This window comes from Tigriopus californicus, chromosome 1 (assembly GCF_007210705.1).
Source record: "Tigriopus californicus strain San Diego chromosome 1, Tcal_SD_v2.1, whole genome shotgun sequence".
NCBI lineage: Eukaryota > Metazoa > Arthropoda > Copepoda > Harpacticoida > Harpacticidae > Tigriopus > Tigriopus californicus.
The window spans coordinates 4,146,397-4,168,789 of NC_081440.1; the positions used below are offsets into that span (position 1 = coordinate 4,146,397).

At 38.7% G+C, this 22,393-nt stretch overlaps 4 protein-coding genes across 6 annotated transcripts in view; 2 read left to right on the forward strand and 2 right to left on the reverse strand.

The window, feature by feature from the left end:
• The window catches only part of LOC131877232 (transcription factor Jun-like), a 2,901-nt gene extending 899 nt beyond the window's left edge, over positions 1-2,002 (reverse strand). The window contains exons 1-3 of the mRNA XM_059222850.1: positions 1,703-2,002; positions 1,152-1,298; positions 959-1,074 (exon numbers count right to left, since the gene is read on the reverse strand). Coding sequence (XP_059078833.1) covers positions 959-1,074; positions 1,152-1,298; positions 1,703-1,968 — 529 coding nt within the window. The 5' untranslated portion in view covers positions 1,969-2,002. The remainder of the gene's footprint in view (positions 1-958; positions 1,075-1,151; positions 1,299-1,702) is intronic.
• Positions 1-5,390, forward strand: part of LOC131877202 (protein ERGIC-53-like) — a 13,814-nt gene extending 8,424 nt beyond the window's left edge. For all 3 annotated transcript variants that reach the window (XM_059222809.1, XM_059222817.1, XM_059222825.1), the window contains 3 exons: positions 3,454-3,568; positions 3,634-3,818; positions 4,665-5,390. In XM_059222809.1, the coding sequence (XP_059078792.1) occupies positions 3,454-3,568; positions 3,634-3,818; positions 4,665-4,701 (337 nt within the window). In that variant the 3' untranslated portion in view covers positions 4,702-5,390. The remainder of the gene's footprint in view (positions 1-3,453; positions 3,569-3,633; positions 3,819-4,664) is intronic.
• A 5,527-nt stretch (positions 5,391-10,917) lies between these two features.
• LOC131881365 (uncharacterized) lies at positions 10,918-11,498 on the reverse strand. The gene is made up of 2 exons (XM_059228212.1): positions 11,167-11,498; positions 10,918-11,103 (listed from the first exon to the last, which is right to left on the reverse strand). Exons 1-2 carry the CDS (start codon positions 11,395-11,397, stop codon positions 10,951-10,953), a joined length of 384 nt encoding a protein of 127 aa, XP_059084195.1. The 5' UTR covers positions 11,398-11,498; the 3' UTR covers positions 10,918-10,950.
• Positions 11,499-12,087: 589 nt separating this feature from the next.
• Positions 12,088-13,718, forward strand: LOC131878295 (uncharacterized). Its single transcript, XM_059224232.1, has 2 exons — positions 12,088-12,652; positions 13,307-13,718. The coding sequence occupies exons 1-2, from the start codon at positions 12,131-12,133 to the stop codon at positions 13,631-13,633; spliced, it is 849 nt and encodes a 282-aa protein (XP_059080215.1). The 5' UTR covers positions 12,088-12,130; the 3' UTR covers positions 13,634-13,718.
• Positions 13,719-22,393: the final 8,675 nt, after the last annotated feature.

The window sequence follows — 22,393 nt, forward strand, 5'->3', positions numbered from 1 at the left end:
TTGGGGGGAGGGGAGAGAGAGCTATAGGATTTGGATACCAAATAGGAAACCATTTTCAACTGTCCATCAAGGCTAGTTGATAATGGTCTCTTTCGAAATGCCTATGTGCATTATAGCGTCCAATACACGAACGTCCCTCTTGGTTGGATGACATTTGTTGGACCAATTTGAAAGTCTCGTGGAAATATGATGGGGAATTGAGGAAGCTTTTGGACTTCCAACGATGATGCATGATTACTTTAAAAAAAACGTTTATCCAAAGCTGTTTCTGAATGGTTGCGGGGTTTGCCATCAGAATCTCGTAAACTGTGACGGGTTTCGGTTAGACAGTTGCCAGATTGTCCGCTTTGATCGTTGGTGATGATATTTCATTAATTGGTGTTTTTTTTTGCTTTTTGGTGGTAAAGTAACCATTTGACACTGAAGCATGAATGAAGTGAGTCGGGAAAATGGTTTCTCCTTCGATTGCGAGGAAAGCCACAAAAGTCATCAAGTGCTTCCGACAAATGTGAATCGAGCGAATACCCACGAAAAATGTGCATTTCGTTTCGACAACTAAAGGCGAACTTGCTTTCCGTCGATTTCTCTACTTTGAAGCTACTCTTATAGTAGAAAAAAGATCGGCCTTGTCAAAAATTGAACGCTCTGTCAAAAATATTTTTAAGGTGTTTCAATGACTTCGATAGATCAGCAGTATTTTCTTTCAATAGATGGTAGTATTTGTGCTCTTTGTTTCGACAGAAGTGCACGTTCATGCCACTCCTACGACTTCTTCGAATTCTAATTGTGAAACTCAAATATTGGCCCCAGTTTGCAACGAGATTGTGCCATTTTTAGCCGACAACTTGCGACTATTCTGTGGCTAAGCTCAATGAAAATCTACATCACTTTCAAAATTGACTTCTCAATCAAATCTGCTCAAGGCAATTATTCTGTGTTCAACGTTCATAATACGTACTTAGTGCCATGATCAGGTCCACTTTCTTTTGACGGCATTTGGAGGCGGCGATTCGGTTTCGCTCTCGTTTCTTTTCCAATCGATGTTGATCCGCGGGAGCGAGTTGCGAACTTCGACTGAAGGACAGATTGTGAACAGATCTTGTTTTGGTTGGGGTTTAGAGTGTCATTTGAGAGTCTTGAATTGTTCCTACCTTCGATCTGAAATGGCTGCCAAGACTGTCGATGGGTTTCGTATTCTTGGGGTCTGGGTGTCGTAGCTTTGGTCTCGATAATAAGGCGGTGGTCTTGGCTCCGAATCAACTTCAAATGTCGCACTTGGGTTACTGTGGTTTCCATCACTGCCAAAACAAACTCAATTAACTTACACAACTCTTGTTCAGTCTCCAAAATGGCAAGATTTGGAGTCTTTCTCGTGAAGGGCAATATCAAATTTCCAGGCGGCTTTCTTCAAGCTTGTTCTGATTTGGATCAGATCGGAACTTATTTGGATGATTATGGGGAATGTGAGACTCGAATCTTGACAAAAGTGATCTTTCTTTGGAAAGCCGTCTGGATTTGCTTCATTCGACCTTATTGAAGGTCATTCTTCATACAATACGATCTACTTGTCAAGAACGATTCGTGATGAATTCCCAAAGAAAAAATTACAATGTCAAATCGTGAAACCTCAGTTGTTTCTGAATTCTCCATACGAAATCTTAGTGTCCGTATGAGCGTACTTTAGATCTACATCGTTACTTACTCAAGGTACTCTCGTTGGTTATACAATTGCACGTTGCCATTGGTGAAATATTCCTCGGAATAATCTCCAATGACTGGCACAGGATCACTCTGTTGTTGCGGTTGTTGTTGTTGATGTTGTTGTTGTTGTTGTTGTTGTTGTTGTTGTGGATGTGAATGATGGTGGTGAGTTTCCACCCCAAATTTGCCCCCGTTGCCGAACCCGATTATATGTCCGTCATCACTTTGAGCGAGGGAAGGGTCCATGATGTCAAAATCGTCCGGCATTGAGACTCGGGGGAGCTGTCTTCGGATCAATATCCGATGACTGGCACAGGATCACTATGTTGTTGCGGTTGTTGTTGTTGTTGATGTTGTTGTTGTTGTTGTTGTTGTTGTTGTTGTGGATGTGAATGATGGTGGTGAGTTTCCACCCCAAATTTGCCCCCGTTGCCGAACCCGATCAAATGTCCGTCATCACTTTGAGCGAGGGAAGGGTCCATGATGTCAAAATCGTCCGGCATTGAGACTCGGGGGAGCTGTCTTCTAATCCAGATCCGATGGTGATTCACACACGAATAATGATTGAACAGCTATGTCCGGTTTGATTTCTTTGTAATCAAACTCTTTTTGGGGGAGAAGACTTGAATGATATTGACTTTGCGAGTCCTTCCCCAAGACAACCAGGCCGTCCGTGCACACAAATTTCAGGAGACCTCAAGAAGGAGAACACAAATACAACAAGAGTCTTGTTTTTATCGCATTCTAGCTCTGGGGTTTGCCTCCCAAAACGAGCGATAAAGTGTCAAATTTAGGAAGTCCTTTAACAACCACCACCACTACTACTACTACTACATGTTCTCATTTGTAGTATGTAGTTAATTTCAGCTTAATGCATGCACCAACACCACCATTTTTTCTTGTTCGAACAAACCGACGAGAGAGTTGGGAGACACACTTCTTTCACTTCACTTTTGGGGGCAGAGGGGTAATCTGGGCGAAGATTTGTTTCAACCGGTCCCGAAGAGGCTCGTCGAGGATCTCTTTGTAGAAATGTCACTAGGTTGTCAAATGTTCCAGGCACCTTCACGGTGGTGATATGCTGCATGTTAATGTCGACTCGGAATCAGTGAGTGAGTGAGTGAGTGGGGGCAGAGCACTTGCAACGAGCCTACACCCAAACCCACCCTGTGAAGTCTTTATCACGTTTAGTGTTCGCGACGATATTGACATTGGAGATGTATTAGCTGTTTCCTGTTTGGAAGTATCAAAGATAAGCCAGCCGTATTCACAAATCACAAGGATTCGATCGATCCCTTGAATAGAGATCGCATTGTGCCCACCACCATGCATGCCATTTAGCGAAAGGGATTAGGATGGCTCTAGATCCCTTGAAACAATAGTCAGCTGTCGGATTGCTTGAACAGAATGATGATACGCTATTTTCTTCGGCTCAAACTCACAAGTCAACGTGTGAGTCAGGTTATTGTTACATTTCTTAGAATCTCCCCAACCTCTCCGTGTACTATTGCGGGATTCATTGTGATGACATTTTTGTCGCAATTGTACAATCAAAGACATGAAAACGATGCATGAAATCCTCCCAGTTCTATTCGAAATTTGTGATTATTTCAATTCCACTCAACATATCCTCCTCCTGCGTATTCATATTTGGTCCATCCACAATACTTTTGATGTACTTTTCAAACTAAAATGAGTGTCTGGAAGTGAAGCTTCATCACATAAACCTAATATTTTCCTCTTCTACTTCAGAAACTTTGTCATTGATATCCACACCAAGACCGGTCAGCTTATGAGTCGTGGGTCAGCTCAACCCGTGGGAGGTCCAGCGGCTACAGGGGGGTCTGATGTATCTGGCATGATGCAGGTAAGATGATCGAGTCAAATCGCAGACAATTACGCACTCCCATTGTGAAACCCTTCATGTTACAGGAGATGAGAGAGAGTTTGAACTTGATTCGACGTGACTTGGCTGGAACCCAACAACGATTGACCCAGAACACACCTCTGAAGTGTCCGGAAGTGGCGAGTGGGCCCACCAATTGTGTGTCTACCTCGATGTTCATGGTCCTCATGGCTGTTCAATTGGTGATCATCATCGCTTATCTCATGTTCAGGTAGGTGGACGGCTTTGTAGATTAATAGACGTGGGAAAACAGTTTTGGGGATCAATCTAGGGCAATTTCTGAGCTAGGATAGAAAGGATATCTACCAAATTGGGATAAAGAGTTTATTTCAGGACGAAAGATTTTGTAGATTTTACATTGACACAACGAAAGGAAATTTTTCACGGGAGTTATGTTTTTTATTTAATCATGGCTGCTTCATCTTGCTGTCCTAATTTTGAACTTTTTTTGTCTTCTGAAAGTAAATTTACAATGTCTTAAAGATTTCGATCTCAACAGATCATGGAAAATCAAAGAATTTTGTAACGTCACAATTGTTTAATTAATTAATTAATCAGTCAGAGTATATTCAAAATTTTAAAATGATATTTTAGAGTCCCAACAATATGATATTTTTTTTGTTACAATCTTAGATGTTTGATGTTGAGGAATTGCTTACAAAGTGATTCTAAATTCGTCTCTTCTTTTTCGAGTTAGCATGAAAACGCACAAGATTGTAGTTCCCTTAAAAGATAACGTTTTAGACAAATTGTGCAAAATTTCCCCAAAAGACGCAAACCTAGGTTTTTGGCATTCACTCTCTTCCTAGGTCTATAGATTAAAGATAGATTGAAAAGCACGATACAAAATGTGTCATGTGAATCTTGACTTGATGCAAGTGTAATTTTTGCCTCTTGAGGGGCTTCCAAGACCGGCATATGAGGAGAGCTAAGATGGATTTAGAAACTTGGTCAGAAACCAGTTTCTGTTCTAAACTTGAATCGGTAGTTTGCATGTGAACGGCAAGAACCGTTTTACCAATGGACAGGTGACAATGGCCTCTTGTTCTCATTTCAGGGATAGTAGAGAAACACAAGCCAAGAAGTTCTACTAGAACCATCAACCGGGAGCGTCCACAGACCACCACATACACACCAGATATGCGACTGCAGAGAAGCAAAGTTGCCATTCACATTTCACATTTTCAAGAAATCAGGGATATCAATGTGTCCTGACTTGCTGTGATGCCTTAAAATCCAATGCTTACCCGTGTTCTTATGGCCTTCCATGAATTGTTGAACGAAGTTGTGTTTTTTTTATATATATATGTATGCTCTATTGGTGTGACTGCGTATTACTGTGCCCACCCATGAATGACAAAACTTGACTCTTTTTTAAGCAACGCCCATTGAAAGGACGCCGACAATGACGACTTTTAGGAAAATATATCGCCACCTTTGTTACATCCCTTCCAGAATTTCTATTGGTTGTTTCTCTTCCTCTTCTAATGCAAACAAAATTCAATTGAATTGGTGGACATTCATTTCTTGCCTTTGTTCAATCGTTGTATTGTGCTCAAGATCACAGCGTTGCCACGGTTTGTCCCCGATCCACCTTGCCCTTTCCAAATTTTGTGGAACGCATCAAATTCGAGACTTCTTTCAAACAGGCTTCATTTGTTGCTCAATACATCCAATTTCCATTACCTTATACTTCTCTAGAACAGGTTCCGTCACAAACAAGTTTCCTATTTTTCGAACCATTCATTTATCCGACAATAAAAAAGACTTGCCCCCTCTGGAACGAGACTTGTAGTTATTCAGGTTTCAGGTTGGTTGTTCTTTATGGTTATCATAAGCAGGATGAACATTAACCATGTTCGTTGCCCCGCTTCAAAAGCTTAGTATTACTGCCAGTCACTCTCCTTATGCTGACGATACAAAGTTAGTTTCTGGTAGGAATGGCCAAGATTCCAGTAGCCTTGCAAATAATCTATTCTTGGGTTACTAAGAGTAATATGGCCCTGAACTGAATGAAATTCCGCTCAATGACATTTGGGTCAACTCCTTTAAATACTCCACTCGTAGATAATAGAGGTAAAGATATTGAGCAGGTCTCATATTTGAAAGATCTAGGTGTAGTCCTCCAAAAGGATGAAAATTCGATGAGCATATCCAGTTGAAGGTGGGTAAGGTTTCAAATGTGTGGTTGGATATATCGCACGTGTAAGTCCAGAGATAGCGTCACGATGCTAACTCTGTACAAGTCGATTATCCAGCCACATCTTGAATATGCCTCATCCATTTGGGCTCCATTGAGTTCAGCAGGTTTGCAAAAGGTCGAACAAGTCCAAAGATTTTTCACTAGGAACATCACAGGATTGAGAGAGCTCTCATATTGGGAAAGGCTAAAAAAGTTGGGACTGTACAGTGTTCAGAGAAGGTACGAAAGGTATCTGAATATTTCAAAAGCATTCATGAGCCTTGTCCCAACCCAGGATTTAGGGTCAACTCACTTAGTGACCGTAGAAGCTTAATGGTGTGTTGAGATTACCTTCAAGCCCCGAGAATTCAGGCTAGTTCGAACAATGAATCCACTCTCTTCGTCTCGGGCTCCTTCATTGTTTAATTTGCTTCCCTCTTACTATATTCGTAGGGAATACGTAGGCCTTGTCGATCCGGTAGCATCTTTCAAGTCAGACTTGGACATAGTTTTAGATAGCATTCCTGATCAACCCTACATTCAAGGACTAGCTCGGTCTGCCAACTCAAATTCGTTGGTCGACCAAATATCATATAAATATTGAAAGGTAATAAATAGACGAATTATAACTTTTATTTTAATAGTACTGGAGATTACATTCCCTGTAGCGGTTAGAAAAGCCCGTGAAAAACCAAACAAACAAAAAAAAAGATACAAGTTATTTACATTGTTTTACATTTTATAGTGATATTATGAATAAAAATGCTAGCCAGAAATCGTGAAATCATGCATCAAATATAAATGAACTCAATAATGGTATCAAAATGTCTGAAATTGCAAAGAAATTAAATCTTTGTAATGTTACCATTTACCGTGAAATCAAAGAAATAGAATTAGAACTAACTAACAAAGATAATGAAAAAGATGCTAAAAATATTATTATTATTAAGATAAAAAGTAGGAAAAATGAAACAAAAGACACATAATGAATTAATTGAATTTGCTGAAATTGTTTATCAAGAAATGTTGGATAAAACTCAAGAAGCTAAAAATATCAGATTATATCTGACGGATTAGAGAATAAACTAAAATATTTTGTTAGGAATAACAATAAATCGTCAGAAAATCTAGAAAAATGTTCACTGACTAAAAAAAAGATGTTGAAACAAGGAAAGTTGGTGGTAAAAATGAGGGTTTAAAAGAGTTGGATGGCATTTTACAGAAACTATTATTATTAAAGTAAAATGGAATATATTGGACTTTTTTAGTCCCTCCTAATACGAGAGCTCTCTCATTGCTGTGATGTTCCTCGTGAAACGTCTTTGGACTTACTCGATCTTTTGCAAACCTGTTGAACTCATTGGAGCCCAAATGGTGAAGCATATTCAAGATGTGGCTGAACAATCGACTTGTACAGAGTTAGCATCGTGATGCTATCTCTGGACTTAAACGTGTGATATATCCAACCACATGTTTGAAAAGCTTTACCAACTTTCAACTGGATATGCTCATCGGCCTTTCCATTGTCTTGGAGGACTACACCTAAACCCCTCATGGATGAGACTTGCTGAATCCCTTACCTTCATCATCTTAATAGTGGAGTGTCTAATGGCGTCGACTCAAAGGTCATTGAGCGGAATTTCATTCCATTCAGTGCCATATTATGCAATATTCCAATATGAAAGATTGTGGTGTAGCCGATCTGTCTAAGTGGCAGCATGAAAAAGGCAAAATCCTCTCCCAGTGATAGTGGGTTCAAATTCTGATGCAGGAAGGTATTAGGACAAAATATCCTTTTCATCTACATATTGCTTAACATGATAGGCAAAAATAGCCCCAATGATAGCCGTTAGAACGCGTCCTTGTTCCATGTTTTTTTTAACAATACCTTAACAAATTGAATAAAACTATCTGATCTCCCTTGATACAAAACTTTTGAATGTTATTTCTTTGCTTCATCTTTTGGAATAATGTGTTACTGAGATAAAAGTCGGAATGAAAAGGGGACACAACATATTGCTGCACTGTCAATCACAAACTTGAGTTAAGCTACAAGGAATTCCCAAACGCGATTAACTCAACTTTTTGAATGCATGAGACTCAGGGATGAGAAATTATTAAAAGCCATTTTCTACCACCTGGCAGAAATTTGTGGCATAAAGTGGCAGAAATTGGTCCAAAATAAGTGGCAAATGGTAGAAAATGACAAAAAATGGCAAAAAATGGCAGAAAAATGAATTCTTTCTATTATTCTAAATCATCTTTTTCTGTTATTTACCATCACTTCCGCTGATTTTTAACCTACCTGTATGTAGTTTAGACACGTTGGGATGGTTATTCTGCATCAAATGTGAGATACAACCACTAAACGTCATTGGTGTGTGATCGAGTTTGAATTTTGCCACTGCAATCGATTGGGTCAGGGATGCCACTTGACATAAACTTTTTAAAGTCAAAATGACGACAATTCCATTTAAAAAAGGTTATATCGTATTCAATAACCATTTTGATAAGTGTGAAAAAAGGGTAAGTGTTGTGGCTAGGCCTTGGATACTGCAAGTGGTCTATGGATACTGTTATCAATTCAATCAACCATCAAACAGTATAAATATCAATATTTGAGGAATATTTTGCATTTCAGCCAATGCTATATCAATATGCTTTGTAGCGAAGATCACTTGAAAAACTTATCCAACCATATGATCCTTCTTGTCTTTACATTCTTTTAGAATCAAGATCGGCCATTCTAAACACCGGCGGCCATTTTTGACCACGTTCCAGCAATTTCTGCCATTTTATGCCACTTTCTGCCACTTTCTACCCTTTCTGCCACTTTCTGCCATTTTCAGCCACTTGTGGCAGAAAGTGGCAGAAATTCGATCAAACTCGATTTTTCCCCTCACTGATGAGACTAGGCCTATATAATTAACAAATATTTCCCAAATATGAGCTTGAGGGGTAATATTTTACTCGTTTTCATCAAATTTAATATTTTACAGTCAAAGCAAAAAACTAATTTGCAACCATTTTAATGCCGTTGAAGTCGATATCATTCGCATATCACCTCCGGATGTTTTCAAGCTCTTGATTTCGGATCATCGAGGTACCAAAGGGACCTGTGACCTTGAAGGGGTAGAAATTCTTTTTGATACGCCTCGGGGGAGGAGACACTTGGTCTCACTTGAGCTTGTAGTACTTTGGCTCCAAAAATGTTTGATGAAGGTCATGACACAACTGAAGACGAACACTGACAGACATCATGGGCATTGGACGAGGAGGACCAAGTTGACCTTCAGATGCCAGTTTTTCAATCCGCTCGTATCTCGGAGTCAAGGCTTGGACGTTACTCAGAATGAGCATCCGTTCACCACTTTGGCTAGTGTATTTTCATACCGGTTAACGTCCGACCCTTTGTTTCTTTTTTTTTTTTTTTAAAAAAAAGGCCTCATGTTAATTTCTACCGAACAATAATATCTAAGACATCAATGCATATATTGGTCCAGATTATTGTACAATTAAACATGTCCTCCATGTCGATCTAGGCCTTTCCTCGAGGCCTGCCCACCAAGGCAAAGTGCCTAGATGGTTGGAAATTAAGAATTTGAAAAAAATCCGGAGGGGTAAGCGAATGATGTCGACTTCAACGGCATTAAGAAGGTTGCAGACGCTTGTTTAGTTATATCTGTCCCTGTTTCGCCCTCATAGTTCAATATGTTTTAGTGTGCTGACCTATCTTATTAATAATAAAATGCACTCTGTCCTCCAAAAACACTCTAACATACAAAAACAATGCGAAGTTGCAAAATATGGCTAAAATATACTTAACATAAGCAACTAAATAAACAATTGCATTGAATATTTGAAATTTGTAATTGCAATTTTCACCCATATTTACTCCTAAAAATAAATGCTGTTCAGGCTTAAAAGACAAAAGACGAAACACGTGCATTTTTGAAGATTTAAAATGTTATCTTCACATTGTACAATAGAGCGCACATCTCCGGGGGAGTGAGTACTTAAAACAAGCATGCAATAAAAGTACAAATTTTCTTCTCAGATCAATTAAACAATGAACGTTCACTATGGCTACCTCCGGAACGTACTACTTGCTATTTTTTACTTTATAAAAAGATTACTGACCTTTAAGAAGACCGACTTTTGTAAAGTGTCAACCTGGAGTCTCCTTCCAGAAAAGAATGGCCATTTTTGTGTGACATAAAAAAAAATCACTACACAAAAAATAAAGCAGCACACAAACCGAAATATGACGGATTTAGGTGAAGTCCTCCAAGGTAATGGAAAGTTCGATGAGAGTTGGTAAAGCTTTTCAAACATGGGGTTGGATATATCGCACGTGTAAGTCCAGAGATAGTAACATGATGATGCTGCCTCTGTAACAGTCGATTGTCCAGCCTCATCTTGAATCTGCCACCCCATTTGGGCCCAATTAGTTCAGCAGGTTTGCAAAAGGTCGAGCAAGTCCAAAGATGTTTCACTAGGAACATCACAGATTGAGAGAGCTCTCATATTGGGAGAGGCTAAAAAAGTTGGGACTGTACAGTGTTCAGAGAAGGTACGAAAGGTATCTGATATTGTACGTTTTCAAAAGCATTCATGAGCTTTGTCCCAACCTAGGATTTAGGGTCAATTCTAGTGATCGCAGAGGCTTAACGTGCATTTTGAGACATCTTCAAGCCCTCAGGAATCCAGGCTAGTTAAACAATGAAGTCCAACTCTTTCTTCTGGGCTCCTCCATTGTTCAATTTGCTGCCCTCAAATATTCGTAGGGTTTATGTAGGCGTTGATCCAGTAGCAGGATTTAAGTCAGATTTGGACAAGGTTTTGACTAAAATTCCCGATCAACTTTATATTCAAGGCTTAGCCAGATCAGCCAACTCTAATTCGTTAGTCGATCAAATAATACAATATAAATAAAACTTAAGTAAAATGAGAAAAATTCCGCGTCTTGAATTGCTGGGACTCCAATCCCAGTAGCGGTAAAGGAAGTCCGCAAAAAAAGAGTGGCGCATCAAACTAAAAAGAGGGCGTACTAAACTATAAACGGGCACACCATATTTAATAAGTCAACCGAGGATAACCTGTATATCCTGTTAAAAACGCAAATCCCTTTCAAGGTTTCCCAAATCATTTTTATTTCGCATTAAACACAAATAGCACTAGTATAAAGATCTTGAACCCAAGCATTTCCATCCCAATACTCCCAAACTCCGGTGGAGTCTGAAATACATTCCTCCGTTCCCGTATTGAGTGCGTAGCCTTGGTTGATCCCAGTTTGATCATTAACAAACCAATTCTGGAAGACAGGCGGTCAATTTTTCTAAACGTTCGTTGGGTCAAAGATAAGTAATATACTCACGTTTATGCCACTTCGATAGAAGATAAATCGAGGCAAAGAAGAGTCTAGTTGGTAGATGGGACGGCCTTCGGCATCATCCGAAACAAGATTGTAATTCCCCAAGATATGGGCTTGATTGGAGGAGGCCAAATCGCCGGAGGATTGCAAGACAATGCTTGGACAGCAAGATGAGCTCAAGGCACTTGTAATAGCTAACATGAAAACGCCAAGGCTGAACATGTTCCGAACCATGATGCAAAGACTCCAAAGGCGACAGACGATGGAGACTGATTTACAAAGAGCCCTCGATTGAGCCTTTATTTATGTGGTCTTTAATTGGGGGACATTTAGAGCACAGGTCAACTGGATTGGCATAAGATAAGATTGTTGCCTTGTGAAAGCTTTACTCAGCTTATCTGTGGACATTTATTGTCCAATTATATGACATTTCAAGAAAAAACGTTCAACGTGCTATTTGTACTTATTAGTGATTCGGTGACTTCACTCCACGTGTTCACAATGAAATGGATCACGAAAAGGCCACAAAAATATATGAGAAAGCTGAGCGACTTTTGTTCTCGTAGCGCAAAAAAACACTCAAGAGACTTTACGAAGCAAATACGAGTGTTTTGTATTTGTTTGGGTATTCCGAAATCATTTTCAAAATATTATCGCACTTTGTGTCCTTCTTAAAGCCGTTGTCTTGTTGCGACATTGTCCCAATTCATTCTGAAATAAATTCAATATGATAGTGATATACCTCGTACCCAAAAAGTCATTTTTCAACCGGTTCCAATGTGCCACAAGCCAGGGAACAAGATTAGATCCTGAAAACCAGATGCAGTACAACGAGTTACTTTGTCCTTCGAGAATGTACGCGTATCTTATCCAATGTCAATACAATTGCATTCGCAATCTGTCACCTTCACAAGTTAAATACTTCAATTTCTATACAATCACATCAGTCAGTATTCGGCTGATCAAGATGAGGCCGATATTTTTAAGTAGCGTGGTTTTAGCCCTCTTTGGAGGTTTCGAGGCCAAATCTGCCATCGCCAACTCCAAAGCCAAACCAATTGCAGGGGAGAAGGCTTGCATTGAGGCCAACACCGACATCAGTGGCAACAACGTCAACGATGGTCTCTCTACCAAATTCTACTCCATGAACGAATGCATTGATTACTGCAAGAGAACAACCGGTGCCAACTACTTTGTCTGGTCGGATCAAACCTTCTTCGATCCCAACTACCAATACACGTGTTGGTGTAAGGCCAACAAGGTGGATACCTCAGTCAGTTATGGGACCTTTTCTGGACCTTTGGGATGTGCTCCAGAGGCCAATTGTTGTTTAAATATCCTTGTTCAATCGTCAGGATCTTTGGCGGGTTCCGGGCAAGCTCACATTTTGGGATATTATACCAAGATCTCTGAGGGAGAGGATGGGCATCCTGTTTACCAACAGACCACACAATTGAAGCACTTTTTGTTCTATCGCTCTAATATTAAGGTAATATTCCTCAACATCCTCCCAACTAGTTATTGCACGGACAGACGTATTAAGACAAAACTGCTAGTAGCTTGAATTCGTGGCTTAAAGTACAAAGTAGTGGGCGACTAAAAAAGCTGATACTTGCGGTTTTTTCCTCATGTAGCAATGTGTCTCAAATGTCGCCATTATTGCCAATGTTAGGGATGGAATGCTCACGAATCACTTTCACTTGATCTTTTAATCTATATTCAAATTATCATCTGAATTGTAGTGCAGTATTGACTTAAAAAAGGTCCCGCATGAATGATAAAATATGGAGTAGTATGAAGAGGAGATCAGACAAATCAAAACTCTAAATCTGTAAAATTTCATTCCGTTCGCTTGATAGCTTTACACAGTGCTCTAACCATAAGTATATTTTGGGTCACATAAAGTCAAACAATAATCTAAACATGTTCCATCAAATTTCTAAACCCTCTTGTTGTTCACAAACACCGTGATTACGATTTGTCAGCACTATAAGCCAGTTCAACCAACCAATTTGTGAGCACAAACACTTGCAACCCCGTAAAAGCTATCAATATCTAAAACCAACATGGCTTGTCTCGGCTTGCTTTCAACTTAGCCTACGTTTATGACTCAAAACCAATTAAATCGCTTTGGACTCGTTAGAATTGGTTTGTTAACGATGCAATGGGCGTGAACCAAGGCTATGCCCTCAATTCGGGAGCAGAAACCTGCATCACGGATTCCACGGGGATGTGGGAGTACTACGATTTCGGTGTGGGAGACTGGGTCCCTGATCCCACTGCTCGAGCCATTTGCGTGGACGACGTTCCTCCTCCTCCAGAAGAGCAATGCAATTCTGGTTCTCTTTGCGATGGTTGCGTCTTAACTTTACCATTTGAGAACACCATTTACTGTTGCAAGGACCAATGCCAATATGGGTGGATTGACTACGATCCTAATAACAGTCCCATGTGCACATGTGGTGTATGAGGCCTTTCATCCAACAAACCATTTGGAAAGTGTGACGAGCTCCAATTGTGAATGAACGCCTGCAAATAAAGAACGGTCCATTCCAGTCTGAAATTTGGAATCAAGGGAAGCTAATCATCCTCATGATAACTCCCATGGGAGCTGATTGCTTTGTCAGTCAAGCAATGCGTCTTCGCGTGTATGTGTGAACCTTAGAGGAAATTTTCTCTAGAGACCCCTCCCGAGATTTTATAAAGGTGTAACAGGGGTGGTTGTTCAATCGTTAAACATTAGTTGACGATTGTACCTTTCTCGGCAAAGATTAACTGGTTCGTTGCATTTTTTAGGGGGAAAAACCCGTCATGATTTTACCCATTGAAAACATTAGATTTTAGGTCTATTATTTGATAAATAAATTTGGCTTTGCTATGGCTAGAGCTTTAAACATCATGGAATTGTTGGCTTCCTTTCCCCTAAACATGACAAGATTTGATTTCGTTTATTTACATTTGATTTTTCTCGTTGATGACACGATTGCACAAGTTCATGTAAGATCAGCTGAAGAACTGGGCCCTATGATCCGATGTGCCATTTCGTCATTTCACATTTTGCTCCTATTTTACTAAATTTTGTCTAGCATTTGGCCAAACAAACGAATAGCAAGTGTGCAAATAGTCAGTTTTAGACAGATGTAACAACAAACTTTGTAATCTTTTTAATTTTTTATATTTACCGATTAACAAGGCCAATTTTTCACATGCGAATTAACAATTCATAATGTTTTGATGAACGATGCCCACCACTGGTTTTCAAGTAGGTTCGAGGAGACTCCACATATCGGCGTCCTAGCACTTTTGAAATGGGATCAACATCCTTCATGTTTTTCATAATACCCGTGAAGAACTTTTCCGAACAAACCACTTTTTAGTGTGACTGTTACTTCATATCTTCCCTTGGGCCAATTGTTGTTTCAATATTTACTTATTTATCTCGGGATAATACCTGATATGGATACACATTGTGTATGTAATGATCACTGTCTAGTGAGGTCCGCTTTAGGGTTGCTCGCTTTGAAGCTCTGGTTTCGCCGCACTCCTCGTCAAAGATAGAGGTCCAAATTATGAACGTCTAATCAACTATTAGTACTTGGATTTGTACTCTTACAGAATGTCATGAATAGCGTGATCAAACCCCATCAGGTCAACAATCTTGCGTGTGTAATTTCTTCCTTGGTTGACAAATGCAAGAGAGTCAAGTTTCCGCAGCGAATCACTTGTTTTCTTAAAGCGATAACTAAAACAATGGCCTAGGTCGGGCTTCGAAAAAGTTTGGTTGCATTTTTAATGCACTTCCATCGAGCAGAAAGATTTTACTTCCATCTTGGAACGTACTCTTATTGTGGACTTTTTCAGATTGGATCTTTATCATGACTACCAGACTCATGTTGTTTATATGGGGTATCGTCCTCTTTTATCTGCTCTTACTATCATTAAGATGCATCATATGGGTAAGACTATCATTTATCTACTCTGGTACACACATCCCTTCACATATTTCATAATTCGATTGGTCCCATTTATCATGTCTTCCTTTCTGCCAAAATCTTGCGGTTAGTATTGCTCCAAAATGGTTATTGCTCCTTGAGGACGAAAAGTCAAATGTGGAAATCGGAATGATATTTCTATGAATCTTCTGTCCTGTTAAGCCCGATAAAGAGGGTATATTTTGCTGTTCTGTTTAAGGACAATATTGTCTGCCTTTTTGGGCAAGAAATGGTTTTATCAAAACCAGATTATTTGCTACTGGAATTTGTAAGGAAAGGGGATTGTGAAAAAATCCTTCTGTTTTGCTTCAGATTATTGGAGTTCTCAACAGGATGGGTATTAATATTGGACTTTTAGAGCAAATACATAAGGTAAGAGAACATACGGCTGCAATCATCCTACGACGGAAATGACTTGTTTGGAAAGAGATCCTTCTTAATATCAAATACATAATCTCAGTGTAGGGGATTTCTTTTTTATTAGCTCTCGTTAAGTAAGGAAACAATCATTCATTTGATGCTATATTTCTGACAATGCTTACTCAATTTAGAACATTTGTTTTTGTTTTTTCCATTGCGGAACAATCGAAAAAGACTTTTGAGTCATTGTTAAAAACTACTATGCCTTAATATAAAAGACAAAAATTGTCAACACTTAACTCTCAAAAATGAAACAAGTTCATAAAGTAGCCAGTCTATGACACTCTTTTCTAGAAAGAGGGAAAGTTTCAAAATGACAATGGCCTTGACGATGGAATATCATTTTCCCTACCAAGCTCTAAACTGAAGAAGGCCTCAAATAATTGAATAATCTACAAATGTCGTGTGGTGTGTGGTTAAAGCCCTGCGAAGGAAAGTTGACCTGTTCTGATTTATACATAATCTCATCATTGGGGGCTTATCAAAGTAGGTACGTTTTTTTTTTGTTGAATTATTCGTGAAGGAACTTCAGTAATAACGTGTGAATTAAACAAAAACCTAATTTCGGGACACCCTGTAATATCCTTGGCCAAGTTTTGGAGTTTGGTCTTCGAGGATCTTTTTCGACCGTCTACTGGGAACCGAAACTGATAAATTGTACAATACTATTGATATATGATTATAAATAAGGTTACCATTCTTCTCCGTTTGTCGTTTCAACTTGACTATATTTGATCGATCTTCAAATTTCAGTTGGATGACCGGCTTAACCTTCGTGCAGTGCGAAGGATTGTTTTGAAATGCTTATGAAAAAGTCTGATTGAAATGGACCACTGAGGTTTTCCATTTTCGAGTGAAACACTTTTCTACATTTTACGAACTTATTCCAACCAGATTTCAAATGCGTTTCAATTCTTCTCAATACGAGTAAGTTCAACCAGTCCCATTTGCAGGATTGCCACACCCAAAGTCGATTGGATTCCCTCTGAATAAAGTACCTGAAGGAGGACAATGATATGATAAAAATGATGGCTAAACAATGGAGGGATCCGAGGATATTATCAAGGAAATACCATATCTTGACTACCAAGATTCTCTGAAACCAATATGATTGGTTGATTACCAACGATTAACGCCATGGGAGGCCCCCCAAAAAGATTCAATAATCATCTGATGGATTTTAGATTCAGTCTATCGTTAAGGTCAGTTGCTAGATTAGATTTCAAATCATGACAACGTTCAAATCAAAACCAAACCCATTCAATAAAAAAGCGGAGGCCTATCATTATTTATTGTTTATTAAAAGAACCTCCCCAGCACGAACAACACTAATAGTTCGTCAGGAAATGACAACAGTTTTTGAGTTGCAGGGAGAGTTTTTACATAGTATGTGAATGAAGGTTCATGGCAAAGGAGAGAAACTAAGTCATTGCATTGAAAAGTATTCAAATGGGGCTTAATTGATGAATAAGATTGTCAAAGTACCTTGACTGTTCCATTTTGGTACAGTAGGATACTTCCCTAACAAGCCCTCGAATTGGTGGATTTTTGTTGAATAGTCTCTTTCATATGGTAATAAATAGAGAGATTGTCTAGGCTAGACCAACTTTTGTTAGCTTTTTTTATTACGATATCATTAGAAATATATGATAATCCAAAGATGTGTTTCTTGAAAATCCGTACGTTAATGATAGCTGGCGGCTTTCAAACTTATTGACGTAAGACTAACCAAAATGAAAAGACATTGATTGGCTTCATTCAAACCAACAACCCACGGTGACTTTGAACTGCATTGGAATGATGATTACCTCACTCATCAAGAACCTTAGACACTAGTAGTGGATCATACTGTACGTTACTCAATGGCAGTTGTTGAGGTATTCAAAACGACTTGATTCCCAATTGTCTAAATGCTCTTCGTAATGGATCTAAATAACTCCCTTCGGACTAAATTTGGAGGCCAATGACGCACATCCTTCTGCTTGATCCGGGAACAAAAAAAACTCCTCCACCACTCCGTGTAGATTTTGCAAATATTTCTTCTCTGTACTAAAATTGCACTTCTTGCCCTTTGGCCATGTTTCCAATCTGAATTTGAAGCGGCTTTTTTTAAAACACTCAAATAGAAATTGGGTCCTGGATCATTTGCCTGCATGTTTATTTGTCTGTGCAAAAAAAAGCTGGATTTGGAGTTTGCCTTGGCGACATTATTAATATCAGACGTAAATCTTCAACAATTCTGCTCTTTAGATGAGTCATTGTGCAGTTTTAAATGTGACCATAACTGTTTTTGTAACCTATATTTGACCAACCTTATTATGCTCAGGAATGTCCGAGATCAGCTAATGGACCAATTTTTGATACAGAAAATGACGTGAAAATGTTACAAGAAAATAATTTTCTTGTAGCGGATACAGACTCTAGAACTACCTATAACTAGAAAAAGTTGTTGTGAAATGCTAAGTAGAGCTACGTTAGATTACTACGTTAGACTCTATAACCCACACCAAATTTCGAGGCTCCCCAAGGAAATCATTGCCCTTGTCATAAAAAAAGTACAGGAGTACTTTCAACTCTAAATTGAAGCCTTTGGATCCACCACAAATTGAGAAAAGAACTTGAGGCAAAGATTGATTGTCTGCACTTCACATTGAAAGTAAGATTGGAACAAAATGTTTGAATTCGTACGTACGTTTGCGAAACAAGTCACATTACAATCAATATAAATAAGTACAAAACATTTGAAGAAAGAAGCGTGAGAACATGTTGTAAGTTTCTGCTATCATAATGTTCCATTCTTTGTGATCTACCCATCAATGGCTATTGCTAAATATCCATTAGATATAATGCTTGTAATGCATAATTTCAAAAGCTGATTGACACTCAGTTTAATAAGCTTCGGTTCTGAAAAAAGGTCGGGTAGAGTGTTTTAACAATATTTTCCTTTCTTGTCAAAGTTCCATGACCTTCGGGTCATCCTTTGTATACTCCTCTCTAAGTAAATAATGACAGTAAAAATATTGAGCAGGTCTCATTTATGAAAGATTTAGGTGCAGTTCTCCAAAAGGATGGAAAGTTCGATGAGCATATCCAATTGAAGGTGGGTAAGGCTTTTCAAAGATGTGGTTGGATATATCGCACGTTCAAGTCCAGAGATAGCATCACGATGCTAACTTTATACAAGTCGATTGTTCAGCCACATCTTGAATATGCTTAACCCATTTGGGCTCCAATGAGTTTCATTTGCGCTCAGAGATGCGTTTTTCTATGGCTTCCAGCACCTTTACCAATCTATGATTCATATTTAGAGGACTACATGAAATATCACAATCACATCAAACGTCGATGGATCTTAAGTCGTTTCTAACTTTGAAACATAATGTTATTTTTGTTTGTTTTAGAAATTACTTGGCATGGCTTTTGACAAAACTTGACAGAGTTTTTTTTGTAGTAAAAAAGGAATTAGATTACGAATGTCCAAGATTTAATAGTATTGTAGGCATTCTCCCACGGATCTATATTTTGAATTTATCTGCCACGTTCTTCTTTTGTATTTTCAGCACGAATTGAGGTATTGTTTTGAAAATTGAGCCAAGGGATTAAGAACTAATTGTCACAATACGGCCAATTATATCCAACTCTATTTCAAACACTTGATTGACGGTTTTCATAACAATTGATATTGTTCTGTTTTTGCTGAATTGGAGGGGGAACAATTTTAGAATCAATATGACATGATGATATGAAAAGCCCTGATCTTTGCCTTTAGCTTTGCATAATCTAATAATATTTGCATTTGGTTCAATTTGGTCCAATTTTTATCTAAAATAAGCATAAGGAGGAGTATTTGAAAGTACTATAAAAAATCCGGCTTATGATTTCGTACGACAGGCAGCGAACTTGCAATCATGCGTTCCTTTTTTCGGAAAAGGTAGCGTTATACAATAACATCTCAAGATGATATAATGGCAAGGACCCAAAACACAAAAATCCCTCTATTTTCAACCCCCTCAAATCAGTCCCATCTTTTGTTTTTCTCAAAGAAACTCTGGCTAAAAACAGAATTTGCTGAGGGTCGAACCCATCAGACTGACTTACTTATAACGTAATCTGAAGAGGGAAATTGAAGGTTAGATTTTTATGACTTCTCTTTGAAGGTTAAAACTATTCATGGCTTTGAATTTTATTCTATTTGGAATTCTTTATTGTTGGCTTGTTGTCAATAAAAATAGGGTTGGGCTAAATACCTCATTCAGAGCAAAGTTGCCAAGCAGTTGGTGGGAGGAAAACCTTTCTTTGGCTTGAGCCAGTTTCCTATTTTCCCTTCTAAAACCGTTCCATTACCCGAAATTATGCAATTTCGCAAATGCACGTTTGAGATACCACCTGGTGGACGAGCTATTGTAAAATGTGTATTGTAGTTTCTTCTTTCAGAAAATGGTAGAAATTTATTAACAAGCGACAAAACGTTTGTGGTATGGGAATGGAAGAATATTCTCAGATTTGTGCAATTGCAACATTTGGGCCATTATAGAATCAAGCGGAGCATTGCATTCGTACATTTTCATTTCATGACACTTGTTAAATTATATGGATAGACTTACTAGATAAACACCACTTATCAACCACTAAAAAATTCATAGCGGCAATGAATCTATTTGGATTATTGTTCAATATTAAGTGCAGGGTCCAAAATATTTCCACACATAGCGGCAATGAATCTATTTGGATTATTGTTCAATATTAAGTGCAGGGTCCAAAATATTTCCACAACTCTTTGCATGGCAACGACCAAGCATGAATTTAACCTGTCCTGGAAATGCAAACTAAATTTAAAAATGATATTCCATGCATGTCAGGGGCTCGGTATACAAAATTGGTTAGCACATCTAGATTTGATAACCCCGATCATTTCGTATCAATCGGCCATAGATCTTACGTACATTGAAAGTTTCCTGCTCCTCCATGTCATGTTGAAATTGATTGCCACACAACAAGGAAAGTCTCCATCTAATCTGTAAGCGAGGCTCATATTGAAGGCACGTCCTATTAATCTTATCAATGCTCTGTTTGAGTAGCCTGAGCCTGAATTTTCAGGTCTCGTTCAATGTCCAAATGCTTCGATAGTTTACACACAGAACGCCCTGGAATTGTGCCCTTGAGAGTAATAGCCCCTGATCTATGCATGATTCATTTAATTTGTCAGTATTTTACTACGGCTTCACGCGCTTGAAATGATCGAAAGAACAAAAAGACTAAAAGGGGAAATCGGGAAGCAGAGAAAAAAAACCATTTCTGACCATGGAGAATTGGCTAACCTTAGAAAGTCACGGCATGAAATGTCCTTGAACGTGTACATTGACATCCCCATCGAGGTAATCGCCTTGAAATGATGTGGCAATGGGCTATGAAGGTACTCGGATTTCTCCAGTTTTGTCGCATCAATTATTGATTGTTTGGACCGCCTTTTTACTCGCTTATGCTTGTCACTAAGGAAATCGAGAGAACATTGGCCTAAAGCCCAGAGGCCATATTCGTTACGTATATCGTTTACAAGCCAAAGGAAAATATTTTTATTAAACGTTAGGACTTGACTTTCACGGATAACGTGGATATTGATCACAAAATGGTTTTTAGGCTCCATGAATAGCATTCACGTACTTTGGGTCGTATAAAGCACGTTTAAGCAGTCAAAAAAGAAAGCTCCCATATGTTACCAAATCTTGGTTTGAAAGTTGCCACACTCATACCCCGAATTAAGATTGATGCCTCTTTAAATGAGTATGTTCTTTTGGTCATTTCGATTTTTTCGCAAGCTTCTAAATGTACTAGTTCTTAAGACCCTGAAAGAAGAAATTGGCCAAGAGAGAAATTTGACAGACCTCTACTAATTATTCGGTTCTCTTTGTTCTTATTGGCTTATATTTGATTAATATTACGTACTTTGTTTGTTGCCTGTGCCTAAAGCTCTTGGTATTTGACTGAACCTATGTCAGGGTTACTCACATAACACTTGTTCACGTTCTTACTGAGTGGACAAATGACGTGTTTCTAACCGAAATGACAGCTTTTCAGCCTGAAAAATCTCGGTAACGACCTTTTCTTTTCAGTCGGGAGCCTTGAGTGAGAACCTTCCCACTTAAAAAGCTGATAGTCCAGTTCGAAACTCATCATTACAGATGAGCCTTAATTGATGCAATGCTAACTCTTCTGTATGACATGGCCCTTAAGCAAAGCTAGAAATAGTTACGTTCTGACTATAAGGGTGTGCTTTCTCTTTTTGAGAAACCCTCACTCAGAGGCCACTTGGAGTCGAGAGTCACGTATTCATTTTTATGTGTTTTAGTTGCCTCAGCCTAAGTCTTTGGAAAGCTTTCTGCAACAGTTGCTTGGGCTCTATATGTTTGGTAGCGCTTTCCAAGCTTTTGGGAGCTAACATCTATTGTAGATAGTGCTGCTAATTATTCTCTAGTGAATTATACGTGCATCAACTGCTTTTGGCTGACTCTTTCAAATCATTCGTTATGATTAGTGAGCGTCCTCAGCAAAAAAATCCCTGTTTTCATTAATTGCATGTCACAATAAGTTTACTTAGCAGTCTAGCCAATCACTTTCACTTTTAATTTGGATTGCTTGACAGTTCTGACGTCGGACATAAGCTCTCTAATAATATTCAAGGGAATATGAGCACTTTGATCGCAATAGAAAGCAATCTAGTAACAAACTGATGATAGCTATGCTTGCTTAATCAAGAGCGGGTTTTCGTCTTTTTACACTTCAAACCTGTTACAGAAAAATAAGCCTATTATGCATTGCTT